Source organism: Sceloporus undulatus, chromosome 5, assembly GCF_019175285.1.
Source record: "Sceloporus undulatus isolate JIND9_A2432 ecotype Alabama chromosome 5, SceUnd_v1.1, whole genome shotgun sequence".
Classification (NCBI taxonomy): Eukaryota; Metazoa; Chordata; class Lepidosauria; order Squamata; family Phrynosomatidae; genus Sceloporus; species Sceloporus undulatus.
The window spans coordinates 146,243,781-146,268,425 of NC_056526.1; the positions used below are offsets into that span (position 1 = coordinate 146,243,781).

Genomic DNA, 24,645 nt, shown 5'->3' on the forward strand with positions numbered 1-24,645 from the left:
AACTGCCCAAGACATTCTATAATGTCAATGCATGGTTTTACAGATAGAAGTACATTCTAGTAAAATATTAAATGCTCCAGTGCCTGGCTTTCTTGCTTCAGACTGACTGGTAGAGACAAATATTGATCATTTTGCTGGGAAGGAGAGATGAAATTACTGTTAGAATAAGATTAGAAAAATAATTGAGCTATTTTTCTCTAAATGAATTATATATCATAACTAGATGTTGAATAGCCTTCCTCCTAAGTCAAATGGATCTTTTAAAAAGTCTGGCAAAAACAACTATGTTAGAAATCCTGTGCCCAACAGTACGATTTTATTAAAATAAATATATCTTTAAAGAAGACACTTTTTTCATTTTGAATTTGGGCAGATAGAGAATTGTGAGCTCTTTACTTGGAGATGCTTAATGTATGTTACTTTGGAGGGATGTTTGTGGTTACTTTAAAGGGGGCTGCTAAAATGGATTCCTGGAATGGAATGGAATCTGTGAATGTATTTATTGCACCTCAGACATAGGAGGCACCAACCGCCAAGATCTAGTCCAGTTTGACATATAATAATAATAATAATAATAATAATAATAATAATAATAATAATTTTTATTTTTCTATTTCCCGCCTCTCCCTGCAGATCGAGGCGAGATCCCATCAATGTCAGCAATACAGTTTACAAAATACACAACAGATTAAAAACATCATTATATAACCACAATATACAGTAAAATACAATACAATACTGTACAATACTAGTCAATGCTAGTCAACCAGCAGTGTTACAGTAGGGGAAACAATGCGTCTGATTCATCTGTTTTTCCATATAATCAAATTGGGGTGGGAATCTTCAACTATAGCAGGTCGGGTGGATATGCCCACTGGAAGAGATTTGTCTTTAATGCCTTCTTAAAGGCTTCTAATGATGTAATAAGACAGCTCTCTTCTGGCAAGTTGTTCCATAATTTTGGGACCGCGGCTGTAAATGCTTTTTGGGAAGTTGTGACCAGTCTGGTTTTTTTGTATTCCAGCAATTTCTTCCCTGAGGTTCTGAGTGTGTGGGGCGGATTGGGTAGGGAGGAAATGATGTCTGTAAACAGATCAGGGAGTGAGGTCATTCAGTTTGCTTCTGAGTAAACGTTGTTGTTGTTGTTGTTGTTGTTGTTATATTTATTTGTACCCGGCTCTTTTCCAAGGGACTCAGAGCAGCTGGACAGCATTAAAAACAGTACAATTAAAAATATTTTTAAAAATATATTATAAAAGGAATTACATTATTACAGTATTAAAACAGATAGTTATTAAAAGAATAAAACATATTTAAAAAAGATAAAACTATATATGGAGAAAAAATGTATCAAATTTTTAAAATAGTCCAACATCCCAGCCTGTCCTTGGAGCAATTCCTTAAATGCCTGTGTGAACAAGTAGATCTTCACCTGCTGGTGGAAGGCCATCAAGGAGGGAGCCATTCTGATCTCCCTGGGCAGGTGTTCCAGAGTCCAGAGTCACCGAGAAGGCCCTCTCTGTGTTTGTGATGGTGCTGGGACAGAGAGAAGGGCTTCTCCAGAGGATCTCAGAGTCCTGTCCGGTTCATACCAGGAGAAACGGCCTGCCAAATAGTGTGGACCTGAGCCATGTAGAACATGGAAAAGAATGAATTGGAAATCTTGAAGTGGTATCCCTACACTCAAGGACAATGAGGCTCCCCACTGTAATATATTGCCCTTTTAAGTGCTATGTTGTAAACCCTCCAGCAGGCTTATTGAGGGAGCAGGGATGAACAGCAGCAAGGTAGCCCATAGGGGTTAGGGGATGGATGTGCTCACACCATTTTTGTTTTTAAAGGACTGGATAGTGAAAGAGGTAGTTCTCATCTTCCTCAGGATACTTCTAGAGATCAAGGTCCAAATGCATGGGGAAGAAAGAAGGTTGCAGTTGCAGCTGCACCTACCATGCCCTTGTCTGAGCTCCATGGGTTTTTTTTAAGGAAGGAGGAAGAGGAAGATAAAGGTACAATTGGAGGCTGAGAGAGTATGACTGGCACAAGGTCTCTCAGTGGGTTTCATGACTGAGCTGGGAATCCAACCCTGGTCTCCAGAATCATATAGTCTAGCACTCAAACGCCACACTGACTTTTCTCATTTTTCTAGCAATTGTCAATCTCACTGCCATTATTAAACATAGAATCACTCTCTAATATTTAATTTCATTTGATGCCTTTAAAGAAGATGTTATATTTAATAAGTATAGTTCTGGGTCCATTGGAAACTGAATTTTGAATGTGTTTTGCATCTGCTTATGAATTATGGCCCAGTACTTGATCTTGATGCAAGACATGTAGTACAGTGAACCTGTATTTATCTGGCATCTTCAACATGTATTGTCCTTTAGATTGTACCGTATATCTTTTTTAGTTTTAAAGGCATGTAATACCATCCATTTGTTATCTTCATAAAGTTTTCTTTGAGATCCCGAGGTGCTGTAAAACTGTTCATTTTCTTCCACGCCTTTTGCCAATCGTTCAAAGGGATTGGATGTTTTACATCTTGTGCCCATCTTGTCATATATTCTTTAATTGGTTCTTTTTCCATTTCTCTGCTCAGAATATGTTGGTGTGGTTCTGAGGGATTGTGACCTTTGAGTTCCTGACTGGCTTCTCACTTCCTCAGCTGCTGTACCTCTAAAGGCTAGGGATTTGTGTGTGTAGGATCTAGTCAGAAGCCCAGGTAGCTGGTGTTCAGTCTGCCAATGACGAGGCTGTGAAAAAAGATTCTTCAGAAACAGAGCACGCCTTTGGGCTGTTGGCTGTGCTGCAAGTCTTGCTATTTTTGAGCTGCCTCTTTTAAATATACTTCAGGGTCCGAGTATAGCTTTGTTGTTGTGTGTGTGCCTTCAAGTCATTTCCAACATATGGTGACCCTAAGACGGATCTATCATGGGGTTTTCTGGGGCTGAGAGTGTGTGACTCACCCAAGGTCAGTCAGTGGGTTTCTATGGCTGAGCAAGATTCAAAGCTGGTTGCCCAGTCCTAGTCCAACACTGTAACCACTACACCATACTAGCACTCAGATGGCTAGCTGATTATGGCTAAACACTGACAGTAGGTACTCTTCTGACCCACACATCAATCTCTGAATCAGTATGACTGTCAAATTGTGCTTTCACTAGTTATGCTGTAGAATTACATCAGGCTCTCGCTTTCAGATTTTTAATCTTGTTTCTGTAATGCATGCCAGTTGTGATTGTTGCAATCACATACATAAAACTGTAGGAGTGGGTAATGCCCATTTGTACAGCTAGGCTCTGATCCAGAAAATGTTGGCAGAAATTAAAGCAAGCCATTCAAGATAGTTGTGTTGAGGACAGATGGCTTTAGGTCAAGCATGTGTACAGTTTTAGGACATGATTTTGGTAATTGTCTTAATATTTTCTGAAGAGTCAGCCAACTCATTGAGTGTATTTCTGGTTATAATGCAAAACTACCTTTTGAAAACACTTCAGATGCTTTTGCATTTTACAAAATTCCATGGACATATTTCCACTCTCTACAACACATATTCTCTGTGAAACAGAGCTGAAATGAGTTTGTAGAGAAAAGAAACTCAGATAATTTCCCTAATTCAAATTTCCCTGCAAATGTATGAATAATTTTCTTCTCTTGTTCCCATATATACATATTTCAGCAATATATGGGATTTTTAGGAAAATAACATGTATTTAACTATTAAATACTATAAATCTAAAACTATAAAACTGGCATGTTAATATTAAAGACTTAACAGTGAGTTTCTGCCCCCCTCTAAGTATCCCTCTAAGCCAAATTCTATAAATCAGGAAGCATGGAGACTAATTAATATGCATACTGCAAGTTGCAGAGTCTAGAACTCTTATGTGCATAGCCATAATATTGTTTTTTATGCATTCTATCCATTGACATTTCTTACTCTATCATATTGAAGGTCTTAACCCTAAAAAAAAATCACAGGTATTTATAAGGCTGTGGAAAGACAGGTAGCTTCTTTATACTGAATATTTTAAAGAATAATTGCTTAAATTATACACACACACACACACACACACACACACACATACACACAGTCATCCCTCCATATTTGCACCTTTGATATTTGTGGATTTGATTATTCATGGATTTCATTAATATGTTCTCTCTAGGACTGTCTAGGTCCTCCAGTGCAATTCTGTGGTCAACTTTAACTAAAAGTTGCACTGAAAGACCATTTGTAGCTACTCCAGTGCCATTCTATAGTCAGTGTATTTTGGACATTGACCACAGAGTTGCACTGGAGGACCTAGAGATTCCTAGAGAGGTGTCCTCTCAGGTAAAAACAGTGTTTTTGTTATTTGTGCTTTTTCCATATTCAAGGACGTCTTGTTCCCCTAACCCTAGAGAATATGGAGGGACAATTCTCTCTCTCTCTCTCTCTCTCTCTCTCTGTGTGTGTGTGTGTGTGTGTAACAATGTACATTAGATTCCCAGATTCCTTATTTCTACTCTTTGGTAAAACAGAAGTCTGAATACCTGAAGAGCAATGCAATGATTTAGGCAAGTCTGGAAATCAAAAATAAGTTGGAGAAAAGTGGTGTGTCTTCAACATGACTTTGTAAGACCACAGCATCTCAAGGACATGCTATCTTATCTGATTTTGGAACCCAAGGATGGTCTTGTCTGTCTAGTACCTGGATAAGAAACCACTAGGGAATTGTAAGGATTCCACGTAGGGCCAAGAAAAAAAAAACCTGCCTAAATCCTTGAAAGCTTCCAGTCAAAACTGACAACATGGGTTATATAGAGCAGTAGTTTATCTCATGACAGAGAAGCTTATGTTACTTTCTCTTCATATTACTGTTTACCTGTAATTGAATGTACATGCATTCATTCTCCAGATTCAGAGACTGCATTGCTCTTCAAGCATTCAGACTTCTGTTTTACCAAAGAGTAGAAATAAGGAATCTGGAATCTAATGTCAATGGATAGAATGGGTGGCAGCAGTTGGATGTTTAGCCCTCTGATATCATATAGTTTCCTGGTCCTCTCTAAAAGTCTAAGCAGAACATTGTACCAGCTTGAGAACACAATGTAAAACAATGACAATGACATAGTAGCAGAGGGACATGCTCTAATGAACTGGCTCCCGTTTTAGTAAAGTTGCCATATTCTGCAAATCCTATAGGGTTCTTTGAGCACATAGAATTGATATACACTGTGAATAAGATTGAAGTGGTTTTGTATGTTCTGTGGATTACATAGAAAGATAAAAACTGTAGGAATGGCTATTGAAAATGACAAACTAAAGTGAAATATGCTGAAATTTCAAACAAAATAGTAAGTTCTTTTGAAAGCAGTTTAAGTTCTTTTTAAAACCCATATCCATTTCTAATAGTATGCAATTATAACTTTGGTAAAAGTATTAGTAGTGTATTTTCCTCTCTTCTGAGACAACTGTTTCCTGACTAATCAGAGAGAACATTTAAATTTGCAGTCAATTCAAAAATTCAGGAATGTCAAATTTGTGATTCATACTTGGAGTCTCTGGCACATTGAAAACAACTGACAAGATTGATTTCTAGAAAATTCACCAGTATACTATTCATTTGCTTGAACTGTCTTTTAATTTGGACTTGGAAACATGTTTAGTATTTATTGCAAAAAGTGATGATAGGCTATATAACTGAATAGAGTAAGTTGCTAGGTTTCTTGTATTTGATAAACACATCCATAAATAATCTACCCCTGCATTCCTGCCTATTCAGTTTTCCTGAAATAAAAACACACAAAAAATCCTGTTTCTGAAAGAGAAATGAATGTTAGATTTGTGGCATAATAGTTAATATTCTATTCCTCTTATTCTTGATTGTTATACATTCTGTGAAAGATGGTCTGTTTTCTTAGTCCTTCTCCATCCGTGTTCCTTCCTAAACAAATCACAGTTTCAACACCCATTAACACCAACTAGAATCATCTCTAAATTACATAGTTTTAGTTTATTGATGTATTACTGTTTTTAATCTCATTTCTTACCTTTTACATCTGTCACATCCTAGATAGTACTGGTGTATTATTGCTGCCATTCCTGACCATGAGCAAAGTAGATGGGGCTTCTAGAAACTGAACATATTCTCCTTAAGTAGACAGTCTACTTATGTTATCAATTCTTTAGAGAATAGTGTTAAGCCTGAAAGGTCATATCCTACCTTAAACTGAACTGAACTGAACATGTTCTAGCTAGATCCTTCTTTTGTCAAATACAGTACTAACTGATATTATTCTGACATCATTCTGATTGTAAACAAGCTATGACATTTCAGCCACCTTTTCCATATTTAAGATAGGAAGCTTATTGCATGGAAGTTCCACTTAAATGGTGTGAATGTCTGATTAACATATTGACTATTATATTAGCAAATATTTAAAGGTGGGTGAAATGTACTTTAAAATGCCAGGGGATTCTATGTGGAAGGCTTGTTTTCTTAAGGGGGAATACTATCCTATGAGGCTTCATCTGCAGTCTGAATTGATACAGTTCTGGTGCTTGTTCACCATTTCAGAGACAATTTCATCATGGTTTGTAGTTGTTAGAAGAAAAGTAGTTAGGGATTTGAGGGGGGCATGTGACTCCCTAGAATCCTCCTGATGAATTTATATTGGTTACACTGGTGTGTGGGAAGTAGTCCAAGCAGTGCCCATGTGGGCCAAAGCAGCACCCAGGAAGGGTGGGGAGTTGACCAGATGTCACCCACTTTTCTGGGGTGTCACCCCCTTTCTGGGATGTCACACTGTCTGGGCCAGTGATGCTACTGTTTGTGTCATTAAGAACCATCACATTATGCACAGGCTAGAAAAAAGTAAGCATCTCGTTGTTGTTGTTGTTAACTGCCCTCAAGCTCATTTCAGCTCATGGTGACCTGGTGAATAAGACCTCTCCAAGTTCCCCTACCCTCTACCACTCTGCTCAAGTCCTGCAGGCTCACATCTGTGGCCTTTCTAATTGAGTCCAACCATCTGGCATGCAGTCTTCCTCTCTTCCACCTTTCCTACAACATTGCCTTTTCTAATGAGTCATGCCTTCTCATGCTGTGGGCCAAGTATGACCTCCTCAATTTAGTCATCCTGGCTTCCAGGGAGAGTTCAGGCTTGATCTATTCTAGGACTGATATGTTTGTCTTTTTGGCCATCCACAGTATCCTTAGAAATCTTATCCAGCACCACATCTCAAATGACCTGCTTTTCTTTCTGTTGGTTTTCTTCATGGTTCAGCTCTTAGATCCATACATTGTGATGGAGAATACAATGGCTTCAGTGATCTTAACCTTAATATTCAGTGTTATATCTTTGCACTTTAGGATCTTGTCTAGCTCTTTCACGGCTGTCCTTCCCATTCTTAGTCTTTTGATTTCTTGACTGCAGTCTTGGTTCTGATCAGTGCTTGATCCAAGGTATGGGAACTCTTTGACTATTTCTAGTTTGTTGTCATCTAGGATTAATTCATGTAGATCTTCTGTGGTTATTATTTTTGTTTTCCTTTCTGCATACAGATTGAATAAATAGGGTGGTAGAATGCAGTCTTGCCAGACCCCTTTACCAATTGGGAACCAATCTGTTTTTCTGTAATCTGTTCTGATGGAAGCCTCTTGTCCTGAGTTTGGGTTATGCATCAGGATAATCAAATATATTGCACTCTCAATTCTGTAGCAGCATTGAAATTATTCAGACGGCAGTTCATTATTTCTGCTTAAGTCACATTAATTTAAATGTGATCTAAATCTGCCTAATTCCCTCTTGTTAGCCTGATACATATATGAGGTAGAGAAATTGTGCATGCTTTTAGTGTATGGAGTTTATTGCATGGATATTTAAATAAGTTTACCTCAATCTGGTTTAACCCTTAGTTGGGGTGGCATCCTAATATTATCACAAGGCTTTTGGCTCCAATTTTGCTGCCCGAACAAATCCGGCGTTCTTCCCCACTTCCAGAGCTGCTCCCCGCCGCTCTTTTTGGATCTGGGAGTTTTTCGGCTTGAAAAAATGGCTGCCGGAGCCCTCCAGTAAGTAGAAATGGGCCTGGTATGTATTCAGGCAGCAAGATTGAAGCCAAAAACCTTACGATAATATCAGAATGCTGCCTGAATTAAGGGTTAAACTGAATTGAGGTAAGCTGATTTAAATATCCATGCAATAAGCTCCATTTAATTGCTTAAGTAGATGTTATTGATTTGAATATGATGGAGCCATATTTAAATATTTATGGACTGAGGCCAATGTTCCTTATCCTTGGTTGCATGCATGCCAGACATACCTTTACGCACTTTTTACCTCTGTATTTACTATGAAACAACTTCTACCATCAAACTACTAGCTTGTTAAAAGAATGATGGTGAGGTTTTAAGGATCAAAAGTGGATAGCACTCCCCAGTGTCCTGGAAACTCTGCTCCAGATGGCTTGGATTACAGCTCCCATTGATGATTGTGAAGGATCATGGGAGTTGAAGTTCACAACATCTAGAGTGTACTATGTTTGGGCCTCATATTCTGCATGCATTCAGAAAGGGAATCTCTTTCCAGCCCTCATGTATTCGAGAAAAATAGAAAATGACACCTGTCTGCCCTGGTTTTGATACGATTTCTTGTTTGTTTCTTTGTGTTCCTAAAAGTGCATAAAAGTGAGCTAGGAACAACAGGATGGTTTATTAAATAAAATATATTTTCTTTAGAGGCAGTCTGTGGCAAATTGCTGGCATAGCTGCACCAATGTGTTTCATGCATCTCTATTTTCAAGCAAGCTTGCAGATTTGCAGGTGCAATGTGTGTCTACAATTTTATCCTACATTGTACTGCCCTTTTGTCAAACTTTATTGGCCTTTTATCTGCACTATTTCTTCTATACTATTCCTTTCAATTTGACTTTTGTGAAACACAAACTTAGCTGAATGAAATTCACCTACTGCACACACTATTCTGCAGTCTATTCTATTTACAAAACATTTTATTCTATACTGATATGGGTATAGTGCCAAAGATTTGAGCTGGTAATGTGCTAGAGGATATGTGCTAGAGCACATATAAAGGAATCTAAATGTATCTAATTTTGATGGTACCCACTGTCCACTACAAAACTCTCCCTGCATGTGTAGGGGATTATTTAGCAGCACTTGGTTGAGTAGTGGGGTGGACTTTAAGACAATATGGGAAAATGTTTTTACCTTTAACTAAGATGTGGATGACAGTTTTCTTGCTGTTGTTTTTTAAAACTGTGGTGGCAGCCATCTTCTGATTCCCTAAGTCAAGCTGGGGATTTACATGAGGATTTGGAGATTTGCTTCAAATCATGACTTGACAATTTGGAAAGCAGACTGGTTTAATTGTGCTGATTCAGACGCTATCAGATTTAAAGGTTGTTGATTTTGGAAAAAAGGGGGCAGAGAATGTTGTACAAGAGCAGTGTTTTCAGCTGGAGTGGGGAACCATTTTGTGGTTCCAGATCTAGCCCCTCTCAGTAGGCTAGATGGCATGAGAGATAGAAGTTGGCTACTGAGTCCAGGTTGGGAAAGGCCTAGCTGAAAGCATCCAATTTCATTTATCATGCTTTCTCACAAGTATCTTTCTTCCTCCTTTGCAGTAAATGGGCAATAGTTACACCAGTAACAACCTCATTTACCAAGCGTATGAGCTGTAATGGAAATGGCACTGTCTGCGAGAGGAAAGTACAGTATCAGTAGGATTGGGAAATCCTCAAGGTTTGCAGTAATACAGAAAGTCCAAACCAGCAAACCCTTTTAACTACAAATTGCCGTAAAATATAATACAGTTGATATGAGTTTTTTAAAATAGTAAACAATAAAGTAAAGTAAAAGCACTATTGGTACCTAAGGGGCTTAAATAACAAGAGTTTAAAAGGCCCATGTCAACAACAAAACAAAAATGTCTTAGCCTAGTAATGAAAATGCAGTAATGTGACCAGAGGTATGTTTCCATATGAAAAGCATCTTGCAACAGTGGAGCTCACACAGAAAAAGCCTTCACTCTTCTGGTCAGCTCAGAAATTCCAGGTTGAGGAGCTACTCAGAGGTACCTCAAGTTGAAGATGTGCTCCTCCACTCAGAAGAGGGCACACCATTTTAGATTAATTTAGATTAATTTAAATGTAATCATTTCAATCAAATAAAAATTGTCATCCTTTGATAAAACACAAAAACAGCTGTCTGAAGTATCCACTTTACTCTGCTTAATTGTACCATTGGTATGACTTTATCCATCTTACACATATGCATGTCTGACTTCATGAACATATGGTAAAATCTTTCTTTTTACTGTTCTGGAAATTCAGATATATTGCATAACTAATAGAGCCTAGTCAGTAACTGATGCCTAAAAAAAGAATTTTACTCTTTTTTAAAATAAATTCTTTTTTGTTAAAATGTGAGAACAGCTAATGATAACATCTGCAACATGATCTGGTATTTGTTGTTGTATGGGGTAAATGGAAAATGTTATCTCAGTATACAAGCTGAATGATAAAACAGCTTAAAAGGTGGTTTAGAAAAAAGTAGAAACAGAGCTTTTACATTAGGATATACAGTATGCATGGCAGAAATATCATTCACTTTGATTTTAAGGTTATAAATGGCATTTAAATTTCTTTCATAGATATAATAGTGTATCTGTTGGTAAGCAAGTATAATTAATTACATTTACAAGGGGACAGGGGCATGGGGATAGGTCCATGAGTAAAAAACAAACAAATCAAAATCCACAGCTGGGTATTATGGTTTTTTGGTTCTTGTGACTAACAGATATGGAACACAAGTATGCAAGCCTTCAGATTCTCCAGAAGTCCTAATCAGGTTAGTCAATACAAAAAGAAGAAGATCAGAAAGAATGAAAAAATCAGACATGAAACTTTTTCAGTCTCATGATGGTATTGCAAAATGAGTGATTTATTGGTAGGTTGCAAGCTTCTGATGATACCTAGCAAAATATACTGGGACAAAGAAGCAATGTCCAGTCACTGATTTGGAAAGCACAAAGGCCATTTGCAGCTCAGAGATTTCATGTTTGCCTCGGGCGAAGCACACAAAATTCCCGAGTCAGCACATAAGGACAAAAAAGCAAGAATTTTTTAAAAATAAGCAAAGCAAAGTAAGTGGGGCACTATATTTTGAAAAAAGACAGTTGAAGCCAAAAGACTGTACCTGTAAGAGGAGACTGGGTCCTTGGAGACGCTGAGAGACACTTTATTGTAAATATGAGGATTAACTTATTATGTCTTTTTATTGCCCAGTTTGGCCAGGATAACCCAATCCTTTATTTGTTTTGTTCACACCAAAACAAAATAACCCCCAGCTATGTTTTCAATTCAAATTTCTTGATCTGGGCCATTGTCTCTTTAGTCATACAGTCATTTTGTGAAAACAGAAATATCTTAAGTTATTAATCAATCTTAATTCTCTTACTGTTCAGTTTCTAGAGGGATCTTGTAGCACCTTTGAGACTGAGAAAGAAGTTGGCAGCATGAGCTTTCATAGAATCAGCTATATCTTTGTTTACTATTCAGTTGTTATTGATGCCACCATTCTGCTTCCTATGTGCTGTATTCTCTTGGCTAGTCTGGAAGCACCCTTGATCTGTATAAATTTGAACATAGGGTGCAGAACTAAGGATAAGACACCATGAGGGAGATCGGCATGGAAGGCATTTTTGGAAATCACTCAAGAAATGCACTAAATTCTTAAAATGCTGTATAGTTATTCATGGGCAGATAGGGAGGGTTTGCAGATGGAAAAGACAGATAAACATACAGAATATATACTGAAGAACCAAAGAAACAAACTTTCTGCAGTTCCTAGCTACACTAATTTTAAGCCTGGGGTAAAGTCAATGCTAGTGAATATATAGGACAAGGAAAGACTTTAATGGAATCTGTCTCCATCTCTCTCTGGCTCTTTCTCAACTCAGTGCCTTTAATCTTTCTCTTGGTTTTTTTTTTTTTCTCACTTCAGTGACTTTTCTCCTTCCTTGATTGTGTAATAGCATAAAGACATAGACTGGTAGGAAACCTGCAAGTCCATTTTGTCAACACTACCAAATTGGGAAGGGGGAAGTGTTATGAAAAACCAACTCCAATTGGAAATAATGTGGTGGTGGGGATTTAATAATAATAATAATAATAATAATAATAATAATAATAATTTAATTTTTATCCCGTCTCTCCCACAGGATCGAGGCAGCTTACAACAGCAATAAAATATAATATAATATATATCATACATTATAAAGTACATCTCATTATTCCCTCCCTCCCAAAACAATATGATAATAAAATACCATTAAAACAATAAGAACAGTCAAAACAATCAAAACAATCCACGGCAGGGAAATGGGCAATTTGGAGTGTTTGATGTAATTTCTTTCAGTTCCTTTCACCATTCCTGAACAATTTGTGTGAGGAAACCAGAGGCCTAATATTTAGCACCAGTCGAAACACAGTGGCAGAAATAGAGGAGGTCCCATGTGTGATCTCTGGCATTCCCGAGAAAGACATTTGTCCAAGATCCAGAAATCTGTGGCCAAATCCAAGTCAGAAGAGACTATACTGGGTCACACTAGAGGAGGAATGGGCACACTGCATCCTGAAAGCCATGGGTGTCCTCCAAGCCCATTGTAAAGGATACCATAGTGGTCCTCAGCACTCTACAATGCCCTCCATTTAAAAAAAAAAAGCTGATATCACAATGTGCCACCAAAATTCAGTGGTGAACGTCTGAATGCATTGCAGTCAATACAAAAAGGAATTGAATGCTCTTATTAGTATCCCACTAATTAGAGTGCATTTAGTTGTCAATGGGAAAATCAGTATCAAACTCTATATTACATTCAGTACTCAAAAACATAGAGTCATATTCAGAAACCAATATCATAGTCAATATTAATTAAAACCAGTTTAAGAACATTAAGGTTCATTTATATATGAATATAAATTTAATTCTAATTAATCAAAAGTGAATGGTGGGTTTATTTGTTAATATAATTAATATTGCCTGATTACAAAAAAAAAAAAAATACCAAGGAGTTTTATTTCTGTTAATGACGGGAATTCTATTTGTTAGTGGTTAGACAGACAAAGAAACAGACAGATACGAAAGTACAGTATGACCTCCATATATATGGGTCTGATAACTTCAGTTTCAGTTACTCACATCCACGGTAAAATGGTCTCTCTAGGCATCTGGAAGTCCTCCAGTGTAACTGTATGGTCAAATATAGGAATCGTTATTATCCATGGCATTTGCTAATTTTGGTAAGTCTTGGAACATATCCTGGCTGGATACAGGGGGTGGCACTCTAGTTTAATTTTATTTTATACTAAAAAAGGCTGCCACACTTCCCATCAGCCCATGCTCCTTGGATGTGAAGTCCTCAGGCATTTCCTAAAGCTCAAAATGGGTCTCTCAGAGGTTGCCCATCTTGCACCAGACCATGACCTGGGATGGGGCAGTTTCCTATGCTATAATTTCCAGCATTCTATAGCAGAGCATCTGTTTCATGTTGAAATAAATGTAGGGATTGTAGATTTTGCTTATGGAAGGCAAAGACATTAAATACTGCATATCTTCTAACTAAACATGTACAGTTGGTATGATAAAAAAAATGTTATGACTGAAATTTAAAAGATCATAACTTTCACTCTTAACTTTTTTTATCATGCTAAGCTCACAAATTCACAAGATAAGGTGTGAAATAGCTAGTGCCAGTGTTGACAACACCCTAATAATGACACTGTAAATGACTTGATTGTGATTTTTATTATCTTGGATCAAAATAGACATTTTCTACATTAAGAGGATTATGATCTTAAAATTTATGGGAAAGTTTTAAACTCCCAAAAAGAGAAAATATTCATCTTCAAGCTGTCAGTGTAGCTAACCAGAGTTTTATTAGTGAAATGTCTGTGTTAATGGATGCTCAGTGACAATATTGCGGTAACTTTTTTCTGTTGCTACATGACAGCCCAAAGGAAGCATGAAACTCTTATCAATGCAGCCATATAAATACTAATTCTTATGCACTTTACATTTATATAAGGGTGACACAGAGTTGTTTGTGCAGAGCATCACAATGTAAGGAACAATCAAGATCAGTCATCCACTGCTTTGTATCACCAGCTGAGTGGCCTCAACAATAATGCAGTTTGGGATTATTGTTCTTTTTAAAAAGTGCTAATATTAGAACAAAATGTAATCACAATTATTTCAAATACTAATTGCATGCTCTCTTTTTGGCAACTGAATGTTGTCTTTGCAACAGGCTTTATATAGGTTTTGGATAAAGCCAGTTAATAAATAGTTTGGGAGGGAAAGCGTTTTTATATATGCTTCTGGTACAGTAGGTTATGATGCTCACCACCCTTCTGAGCCCTCACTGATCCAGAGAGGAATGTTGATACCAGCTTGGAAGCAGTCTGAGTTGCAAAGTGGCCCAAAAACTTTAGCTGGAACAAGGGAATTGGTCAGCTCTTAAACATTTATTGAGTTAGGACAAACTACTCGTTTGGGATGGATAAGTCTTCCATTATCATCTTCTACATAATTCATATTTTCCAAACTCATCCTCCTCTGTTTCTGCAACAGTAGTGATTTTTTTTAAAGTTGGCATGAAAACACACATTTTTGTATACAATTTCCCCCAATGCTTGCATTTTTGTAAACATTTGCTGACATCCAACATAGCAGTTACAGGTTTGTAATCTAAAATTATGTATTCAGATATCCTGTGTATATTGTGCCGTGATCCTAAATAATCATCTTAAGGGAACCACTCCGAGCAATGGAGATCTACAGAGACCTGCAGTGTGGCTGAGTGGCTTGGGGTGGGAATGGGATAGCCACATCATCCTGAAGTGCCTACTCACCTGTGTTGCAGGCCTCCATTGTTTGGTGAGGCTTCAGTTTAAGATAGATTCTAGTGGTTGTTCTTTTCGATCATTCATGACTACATTTCCATTGATACAAATGCAGTGTAAGTGCTCAGCCATTTTCTCCCAATGTATTATTACTTTCTTGTTGTGTGCCTTCAAGTCATTTCTGACTGTTGGCAACCCTAAGGTGACCCTATCATGGGGCATTCTTGGCAAGGTTTGTTCAGAAGGGGTTTCCCGTTGCCTTCCTTTGAGGTTGAGAGAATGGAACTTGCCCAAAGTTGCTCAGTAGGTTTCCATGGCTGAGCAGGGATTTGCACCCTGGTCTCCCAGTGTCCTAGTCTGACACTAAAACCATGCACCATGCTGGCTCACTTTTTATTTCTTTACTTAATTTATTTTCTGCCTCAACATGATTAAGTACTGTAAAAGATAAAGTTAAAAACATGATAAGCAGAATTAAATAGATTTTCATGTTAAAACAACTAAATTAAAAGATTTTTTTAAAAAACACACACACAAATACACTAAAAATATAGCATACTGTATATATTCATGTATAAGTCTAGAAATTTTAGTAAAAAAATTGACCCCAAAAACCTAGGTCGACTTATCCATGGGTCAATGCAAATAGTACACTTTAAATTTTATTCAAAAGGGAACCATCCCCTGGTGAAAGGCAAGAGTACAATCTGTCTTGAAAGCACTGTCCTCCCTTTACTGTCTCTTCCATCCAGCCTTTGAGCCAAAAGGGTTATGCCTGCCATAATTTTATAGGTTCTTCGGCATTGTTTTTCTTTGCTGCATCATTTAGATGCTTTGTTGTATGTCCCTAAGTTTTACCCTTGACTTATCCTAGGGTCATATCAAAATCCATAATTTTGCCTCCAAAACCTGTCCTCGACTTATACATGAGGTCGACTTATAGTCGAGTATATATGGTACTCTGTTGAAAGCACCTTCCTCTGTGGCCACACATCTGCCAGAAAGTTTGCTTGCAGAAAAGGATGTTTATTTCCCAGCAAAAGGACAATAGGAAAGCCTAACCACCCTTGAAAGGCAGTTCCACAATCCGGCAGCACCCTCCCACACCCCAGAAGGTCCTCACTCATTCCTGTCTTCATCAAATATACATACACATGGGTATGAGAGAAGTGCGTGTCTGGAAGACCTCAAAAACCAGGCAGGCTGATAAGAGAAAATACTGCATGCAGTATTCTTTAATGTATATTTTAAAATATGTATTTCACCTCTAAATATGCATTTTTATCAGATAACCAAACAGCACAAATCAAAGAAATAAAAGAATAATTGTTGAGGGAAATTAGCATGATCTAGTGAGAAATTTTAGCGTTGGACTAGAATGCTAGAAAAACAAGATTCAAATTTCTGCTCAGCTCTGGAAACCCACTTTGGGAAAGAAGAAGTCAAATGTAAACCTCCTCGCAACAAATCTTGCTAAAACAAACAAAGAAAGAAAGAAACAAAAATCCTTTGTAGGGTTATCAATAGTTGGAGTCAAACTGAAGGCACCTAATAATAACAGCATTATCTGGTTGGACCATGTTAAAATATTTACCAAACAATTGTTGGCCCTATCTGTTCTACTGGCCCTAAGCTAAGACTGTGGGATGAGGTGTGGACTTGAATATTATGTAGAAGCACACCTTGTTCAGAGCTAGAAGTGATCTGTTGAAGTTACTCCTGACATTTAATTCTCTGTCCTTATTGCATCAAAATCTTGGCAGCCATATTTATAAATTAACAAATCTCAAAAGAAGGCGGGAGTTCAAAACTGACCTTTTAGATGACAGTTTCATATTAATCTTCTATAGATCTGCTAATTCAGAGATTCAAAAACACCTTTTGTTTGCTTTGCTTTTTAAAAAAAATCTAGCAAAGAATGCATTATTCATCTATGTTTCTCACTGGAAAAATAAAGAAATTTAGGAAATACTGAAAATAGTGTGCATATGTTTGCTTTTTAACTGGTTTTATTTTTTTCTCTGGGTACCAAAGCAGCTGGTAACAGTCATAATACACTTTTACATAAGAACTACAGTATAGAGATAGAAAGAATATTCATGTTTTATTAGCTGAGGCAAGGTGTTTCAAGAAACCCTGTCAGGTAGAATAATGAGAGCAGAAAGAGTCCTTGCATTTAATAAAGCCTGATTTGAAATCTTCATCAAGGCAAAATACACAAGGCTTTTTGTGCAGAAAATGTGTTTCCTATGCAGGAAACGTTGTCTGTGAAGAAAACTTATTTTAAGTGCAACACTCACATGTATTTCCAAGTTCCTGAAGCACAAACAGTGTTTGATGTTCCTGAAGCACAAATATTCTTGCAGGTGTGTGGGTGGGAGGGGAATAGTGGAAAAATTATTTAGTCCTGCTTATAAGAATGAAGAACATAAAGATTTACATCCTTGCTTTAATTACAGCAAAATCCCTATTTTCTGTTCTAGTGTCACATAATTGCTTACTAGGTTTGTACAAATACTTCCTCTTTTCTTGATAAAGAGGTAAGCATCTTTTATCACAGCTGCTTAAAGAGTGAGTCTTTGCTTCTTTTTCTTTTCTTGCTAATACATTTTAAATGCTGTGCTGAATCCATATTAAGTGTGATTTCCCATGTATTAAGGTTAATAGAATTTTAGCCTTATTCCTTAATACATATTCAAATGGATTATCTTTTCAGCCATATGAAACTGCTCCATTTAGGGCTTAAGGTTCAATTCACAATAGCTAAATGTGTGAGAACTGATCAGAACATGTGCATTTTATTTAAATTTCATTTGCACTCTCTCTGTTTTATTTAAGCACACACTCAGCAAGCGAGACAGACAGAAAATGAAAACTGCAGATTTGTTTTCTTGCTGCTCTTAAGCGAAAAATCATTTTTGTCTAAATTGATTGGTTATATAAGAGTATTGTGAAGATACTAATTATGTGTTATAATTATCTCTGGAGCCATATGTTGATACAAAGTTTTGAAAATGAATAAATGCAAGGTGTTTTTTTGGGGGTAGGGGGTAGTATGACACGTAAATCCTGAAGCATATGAATTAATCATAGTTATAATTTGTAAAACAACTCTTTTTTTTTAAAGTCATGTCTTTTAAGAACAACCTTTTGGTAAATAGTTATCAAAAGTGTTTCTTAAAACTGAGTCATACGATTCACAGGAGATTATCAAACAGAGAAAAGGATGTCCTTGTCCCGTCCTTTTCCAATCCTTGTTCATAGTCACAGAATGGCCTTTCACACAACATCGCGTTGATCCAGATATTTTCCCATCAGTGAAGTGCTAGTGACTATGATGGCGCAAAAGACGCTTATACAATATCTCCCTGATCCTGTCATTGACCTGTCCATGAGATGGAACTGTCCTGTCATTACCTTTCATTTTGTAATAATGGAAGAACCCATTAATACAATTCCACTTTGCTGACAGGATAATGACAGGATCAGTGTGACATGTATGAATGTCTTTTGCACAATCACGGTCACGAATGGGATAAGGATGGGAGAGTGATCCGCTTTGCTCCCTTCCCTGTCTGATAATCTCCACAGTCATATAGCAGAAAGAGCCTCCATAGAGCTGGAGCTGTTTCCCTCTTCCTTGACAAAAGAACTTGGTTTCCAAGCTCACTGCAAATTAAACAGTGTGTGCTCATCCTTTTGTCATTAACCAAGTCTCATAAACAAACAATTCAAAAGAGCCTTAAATATTTGATGAGAATTGTGAAGGGGAAGAAACAACTAAAGCAAGACATGGGAGACACTGAAAGTCCCATGTTAAGTGGATAGAAGGTGATAACAACTACTAGAATCCCTTGTATATATAATAATAATAAATCTTCTTCTTCTTCTTCTTCTTATTATTATTATTACTGTATATTTGTTTAGTACTTCCACAGGAATTTTGCAGGTGTGGCCTTTTGCAGTTATGTCATCCATCTGTTTCCTTTCTTTATGTTTGTTATCATTCTGGCTTCCACTTTTCCCCTTTGATTTGTAATGGTTTTTCCCAGATTGACATTTTACAAAAATAATATCTTCTGGATTTGGCTGGTGGTCCAAAATATTGCCTTTAATAGTGACCAGACAAGCCTGCCTTGAAGTTCACAAGCAGAATGCAGTATAATGGATGTAAATATATCCTGTTATTTTCCCCTGGTATTTATTAAGCAAATGTGGATTGCTCCATAAAATTGAGGTCCATTTTTTAAATATCATGGCTAATGGTTTTTGACAGACCAGTTTTTATAGACCACCGGCCATGTTGGCTGGCAGATTCTGTGAGTTGTATCCCAAAAAGGAATTTTTCCAAACTCTGTGATAAACATCTCTTTCATGAATTTGTCCAACCTCATTTTAAAGCCACCTGGGCTATTGGCCTTCACAATATCCTGTGAAAATTAATCTCATTTTATTCCTGCTTTGCATGAAGTAATTCTTATTCTTCTGATCAGTTTTATTGCAGATAGTGTTTAGGAGCAATGAACATTGATTTCTCTTTATTTACTCTTCCCACATCTCTCATAGATTTTTAACATGTCTCCCATGTCTTGCTTTAGTTGTTTCTTCCCCTTAAAAAAAACGCCCAGCCTTTTTACTCTTTTAAATGGGAGACACTGCCTTATTAAAGGGGAGACACTCTGTCTTTCTCAGTCTTTCTGACCTCTTTCTTTTACCCTTTCTACAAATACAGAAAAATATTGTTCTGTAATATCCATTCTGAGATCTTGTTACCAAACAAGATGCATGTAGTTTTTAAAATGTAGATATATCATAGATTTGTATAGGTTTATATGATGCCTGTGGATTTATTTACATTCCTTTTTTAAAACTACTCACAGATGCTAAACAGGTCATTTTCAGAGATTTAGAACTATATCAAAATGTTGCAAGCGACCGTCTTACCATGGGGGGGGGGGCATCAATTTCTATTTCAGCTCTCATTTCATTATCCTTTCACTCAGCCTAGGCAAACCCATTTGGAATCCTTTACAGTCTGTGTGGAGATTTCTCCTGAATAAATTAGAACAATAAATCAATAAATTGCCCATTTCATAGTTCACCTCTAAATACTTACAGTGTGGCCTGTTTATTGCACACACACTCTCTCTTTCTCTCTCTGTGTAACAGAGCCTGGATCTTCTTGTAATGGAGGGTGGAACAGAGTTTTCTTTATGGGGGATGGAAGAAACGGAACCTCTATTGCAGTGTATGTAGATACAGCAGAGCTTCTATTGCACTGTCTGTGTTTGTGTATGATTCTTCAAATCATCTGATGACTTATGGCAACCCTGTGAATTTCAAAAGATTTTCTTAGGCAAGGAATACTTAGAGGTAGTTCTGCCTGTTCTTTCCCTTGAAATATATTCTACAGCACCTGGCATTCATCCAAGTACTAAACAGCGCTGACTGCTCAGCATCCAAGATCAGATGGAATCTGCTGCCTGAGGCCTCTTTATTTCAAAGGAAGTCTTCATTCCAGTGGAGGAGGTGTCTCCAGCATTCTGGGATTTTTTAAACTGTATCAATTAAAAAAAAAAACCTCAGTGTAAATAAAATGTTGTGGTAGGTGCCAGGAATTGCCAGCAAATAGCACGGGACAACATAAATGTTAGTTGGTTATTTTTTTTAAAAAAAGACAAGAACTACCTCAGAATTTCTGGGCAGCAATTATTGAGGGTCCCAGGGGCTAGATTAACCTCCAGAACGAGGAGGTCATATTCCATCGTCGCCCCGGCCCTCTGGAACACGCTGCCCATAGAGCTCCGCTCGGCCACCTCCCTGGCCCAGTTTAGAAGGGACCTAAAAACCTTCTTATTTCGAGCAGCATTCCCCGAATAAAGCTCCAGTTGGCCTTCCCCCCTTTCTTTGACGGCAAGATGGTCAGCTGATGGGGGTTATAATTTTGATTTTAATATGTATGTAGTGAATTTTTATAATGTAATTATGGTGTTGTTGTATTGTATTGTTAATATGTCACTATGCTGTTCACCACCCTGATCGTTGGAAGGGCGGTATACAAATAAAATTTTTATTATTATTATTATTAACTACAAATAATAAAATCTCTAGCAACATTTGGCCATCATTTCCTCAGCCCAGTCTACATGCTTATTACCAGTGCCAAAGTATTCCAAAAGATTGGTAAGGCAACATCCCTTTTGCAAACACCTTCTTCAGTCCAGGCTTGTTCTTTACATGGCACCAGTGTGATTGCTGAAATCCATTGCCTGTGATTGCTGAGACCTGTTAGATAAGAACCCTAACAAATTGACACCCCTACATACTGCAGATCTATGGTTATACAATATATACAATTATATAACCCAGTTCAGCTCTGCATTCGTTTACAACCTTTTTTGTCAACAATAAATCTTGTAAATTTAGTGTATGAATTCATTTTAAATCTTTTAAACTTATTGCATGAGTTGATGGACCTCCTCTTTCTCTATATGTATGTAGGTGTATTTAAGGAGTGGATGTACAGCCTGCCTGCCCCGACCATGGCTTGCATCCACGGATTTAAGCATCCATGGATGGCAAACTGCATCACCCTTAATGGCTGCATATGCACACGGCCACTGAAAATCACGGGACTTGAGATCCCACAGTTTTTTTGCATCTGTGGGAGAGGGAATCTGGAACAGAACCACTGTGGATACTAAGGGCTGACTGTTTGTAATATTTTATATTATTTTTGTTGTTGTGTGTCTTCAAGTTGTTTCTGACTTTTGATGACTCTAAAAGGAACCTATCACACATTTTTTCTGGCAAGGTTTTTTGCCTTCCTCTGAGACTGAGAGAGTGTGATTTGCCCAAGGCCACTCAGTGAGTATCCATGACCAAGTGGGGATTTGAACCCTGGTCTCCAGAGTCCTAGCCCAATGCTCAAGCCATTATACCTCTCTGGCTTTCCATTTCTATAGTTATACATTATATACAATATGAATGGAAAATATAAAGTCTTGTATATATAAAACATTGCAGTTAGAGACTAATAAAAACTTCAGTTAGAGGCTAATAAACACCATGGGGCATATTCTGCTCTAACTGAAGTATTATATACTTCAGTCAGAGCTATTGAATCCACATGATTTGTGTTAGCACTGAGTTCATGTGATTTGTGTAAGTATAAATAAAGTAGCCCAACTGACCCATTGAATCCATATGTGATTTGTGTAAGTACTGATTCATTGAATAAGCAATTGAAGCGATAGTCCTGTTGTAAGGGGGAGCAGAAGTTGAATTTAGCCCTCTTTGTCTGAGGAGCCAAATTTTTGTGTTGCTACATAATATTATCAGCAGAAATTATTGCTGTTTCCACATTGAGGAAAAGGATGTTTTGTCTCAAAGCACTTTCAATATCTCTGCATATAGGCAGTCTCATGCTTACACTTAAAGTACACTAGACAAAGCACTGATACAGTCAATTTTAAAATATTGTATATACAAGATTTTATGTTTTTACTAGATTAAACATATAAAATATGAGATGCTTCAGTGTGAAACTTGAGTCAGCTGTGTTTTCATGCCAGTAAGTTTCATATGTTTATATAAAATGTCTGTTTCTTACACACACACACACACACACACACTCATGCATTGAGTTTAAATGATTCAATATATATATATATATAAAACCCAAAATATTTTACATTACAATTGTAAAATACCTGTATGTACATTTAACTGTGAAAGGTAAATTGTTGCCTCCCCCACTTTTTTGGACTACTGAAATCAATTTGATGAAATATTTCTTTCTCCCCAGCCCCCCCATGGATAACCAGATTGAAATTGTTCTGTTCTATTCTGCCTTAACCTAACCTAGTTTGTTTCCACTTGTGTTTCTAGAAAGGTTGGATAAAATTTCTTGTTTTTCTTTCCTTGCAATGGGTTTTTGCTCTAAGGCGGCTCAGGTTAATTTAGCTAATTATTCAGAGTTTGATCTGAGAAAGTGGGCTCTGCCAGTTCTTTATGTGTGGAGAATCTCTCCTGCCCTCTAGAGGAAGTTAGGGTCAACCACTTGGTTGCCTGCCTTTCTGCGACATCAGTCTTTCCCCTTGATCTGCACCTGACAGTTGGTAGCCTTTGCTGTTCTGAAGTAACCATTTACTAGCATTATTTCTCTCTCCATGATCCTATTTAAACAAAATAGAGAACAAAGAGGGTAAACTATTTTGAATTACATACTTTACTTGGGCAGAGAAGATGAAAATGTTTACACAATTCTCCTTCCCTCCCCAAGTAATCAATAAAGGTATTTCTAAAGATGTAGTAATACTCTTGTTGCAAAAGGTCTAATTTTGTCACTTTGGTGTACCAGAAAACATTATGGCAAAGTGGAACTCAAGGACATAGCGACATTTTCTCAGTGACTAAGCATCATCTTTTTGACATTAATTTAATGACTATTTTTGTTGCAATGTTAACTTTGCAGTTGAGCACCCTGTAATAGTTTGTATAGCACTTGGAATAATATAATTGCAGAGTTGGAAGGGATCACAAAGGCCATGTAATCCAGCCCCAAGCTATGCAGGAATATGTAACTAAAACAATGCTGAAAGATGGCAATCCAACCTCTGTTTACTGTTTATACTCATGTATAAGTCTAGAAATTTTTGTAAAAAAATTGACACATAAAAACTGAGTCGACTTATCCATGGGTCAATGTAAATACTGGTGAAAGGCAAGAGTATAATCTGTTTTGGAAGCACTGATCCCCTCTACCCTCTCATCCATCCCTCCATTAGTGTGAGCACTAACAGTTATGTCTGCTGGAATTTTGTAAATTATTTGGCATTATTTTCCTTTGCTTCATCCTTTAGATCCTTTGCTACCACGCACCTAAGTTTTACCCTTGACCTATCCATGGATCATATCAAAATCCATAATTTTGTCCTCAGAACCTACCCTTGACTTATACATGAGGTCTACTTACAGTTGAGTATATACAGTAAATACTCCAAAGAAGCAGAGTCCCTCATATAATCTGTTACTCCTATTGCCTTCATCCATAATAAATCCCAATTATGTAGCTCTTTGGGGTAAAATTTATTTGTGTAAAATTAATCTACCAATGTCTCTGTTGATTTTCTGTTACAGTGCATGGACATCCAGATTTAAAGACAGATGTTCGAGTTGCTGGAGCCTTAGTAGCTATGTCAATGCGAGAGAGGAAGAATAAAGACTGTAAGATTAAAGAATCTCCATTTCCAGTTAACAGAGATTAATATAGGATGAAGTAAATGGCACCATTTGATGGATTATAATGATCCTCCATTGAAGCCTTACATTTAAATTCAGTGTAGAAATGTTGAAGAAATATCTGAGAATGTACTGCAAAGTGGCTCCTTTTTCTGATGTGCACAGAAGACAACGGAAACATCACTCTTGAGTCTATGCTGTACACAACATTCCTGCATGGTTAAAACCAGTGTGCTTAGGATTTAACAACTCTACTGTTTGTGGCAGTAGACACTATTATTTTGCTTTTGGCAGTGTAAATGAAATAAACATGCCAGTGCTTTGGGTGCAAAGATTTACAGCCATATTTGTGCCTTTTGATCTCAACATTCTTCTTTCTGCATGTGTTCCCCCCCCCCCCCCCACCACCCCCAAGAATCGTAGAATCATAGAGTTGGAAGTCACACCCAGAGCCACCCAGTCCAACTCCTTGCCTTGCAGGAATATACAAT

At 37.3% G+C, this 24,645-nt stretch overlaps 1 protein-coding gene across 1 annotated transcript in view; it reads left to right on the forward strand.

Moving 5' to 3' along the window:
* Positions 1-24,180, forward strand: part of IQCM (IQ motif containing M) — a 126,633-nt gene extending 102,453 nt beyond the window's left edge. The window contains exon 12 of the mRNA XM_042469674.1: positions 24,053-24,180. Coding sequence (XP_042325608.1) covers positions 24,053-24,180 — 128 coding nt within the window. The remainder of the gene's footprint in view (positions 1-24,052) is intronic.
* The last annotated feature ends 465 nt before the right edge of the window (positions 24,181-24,645 follow it).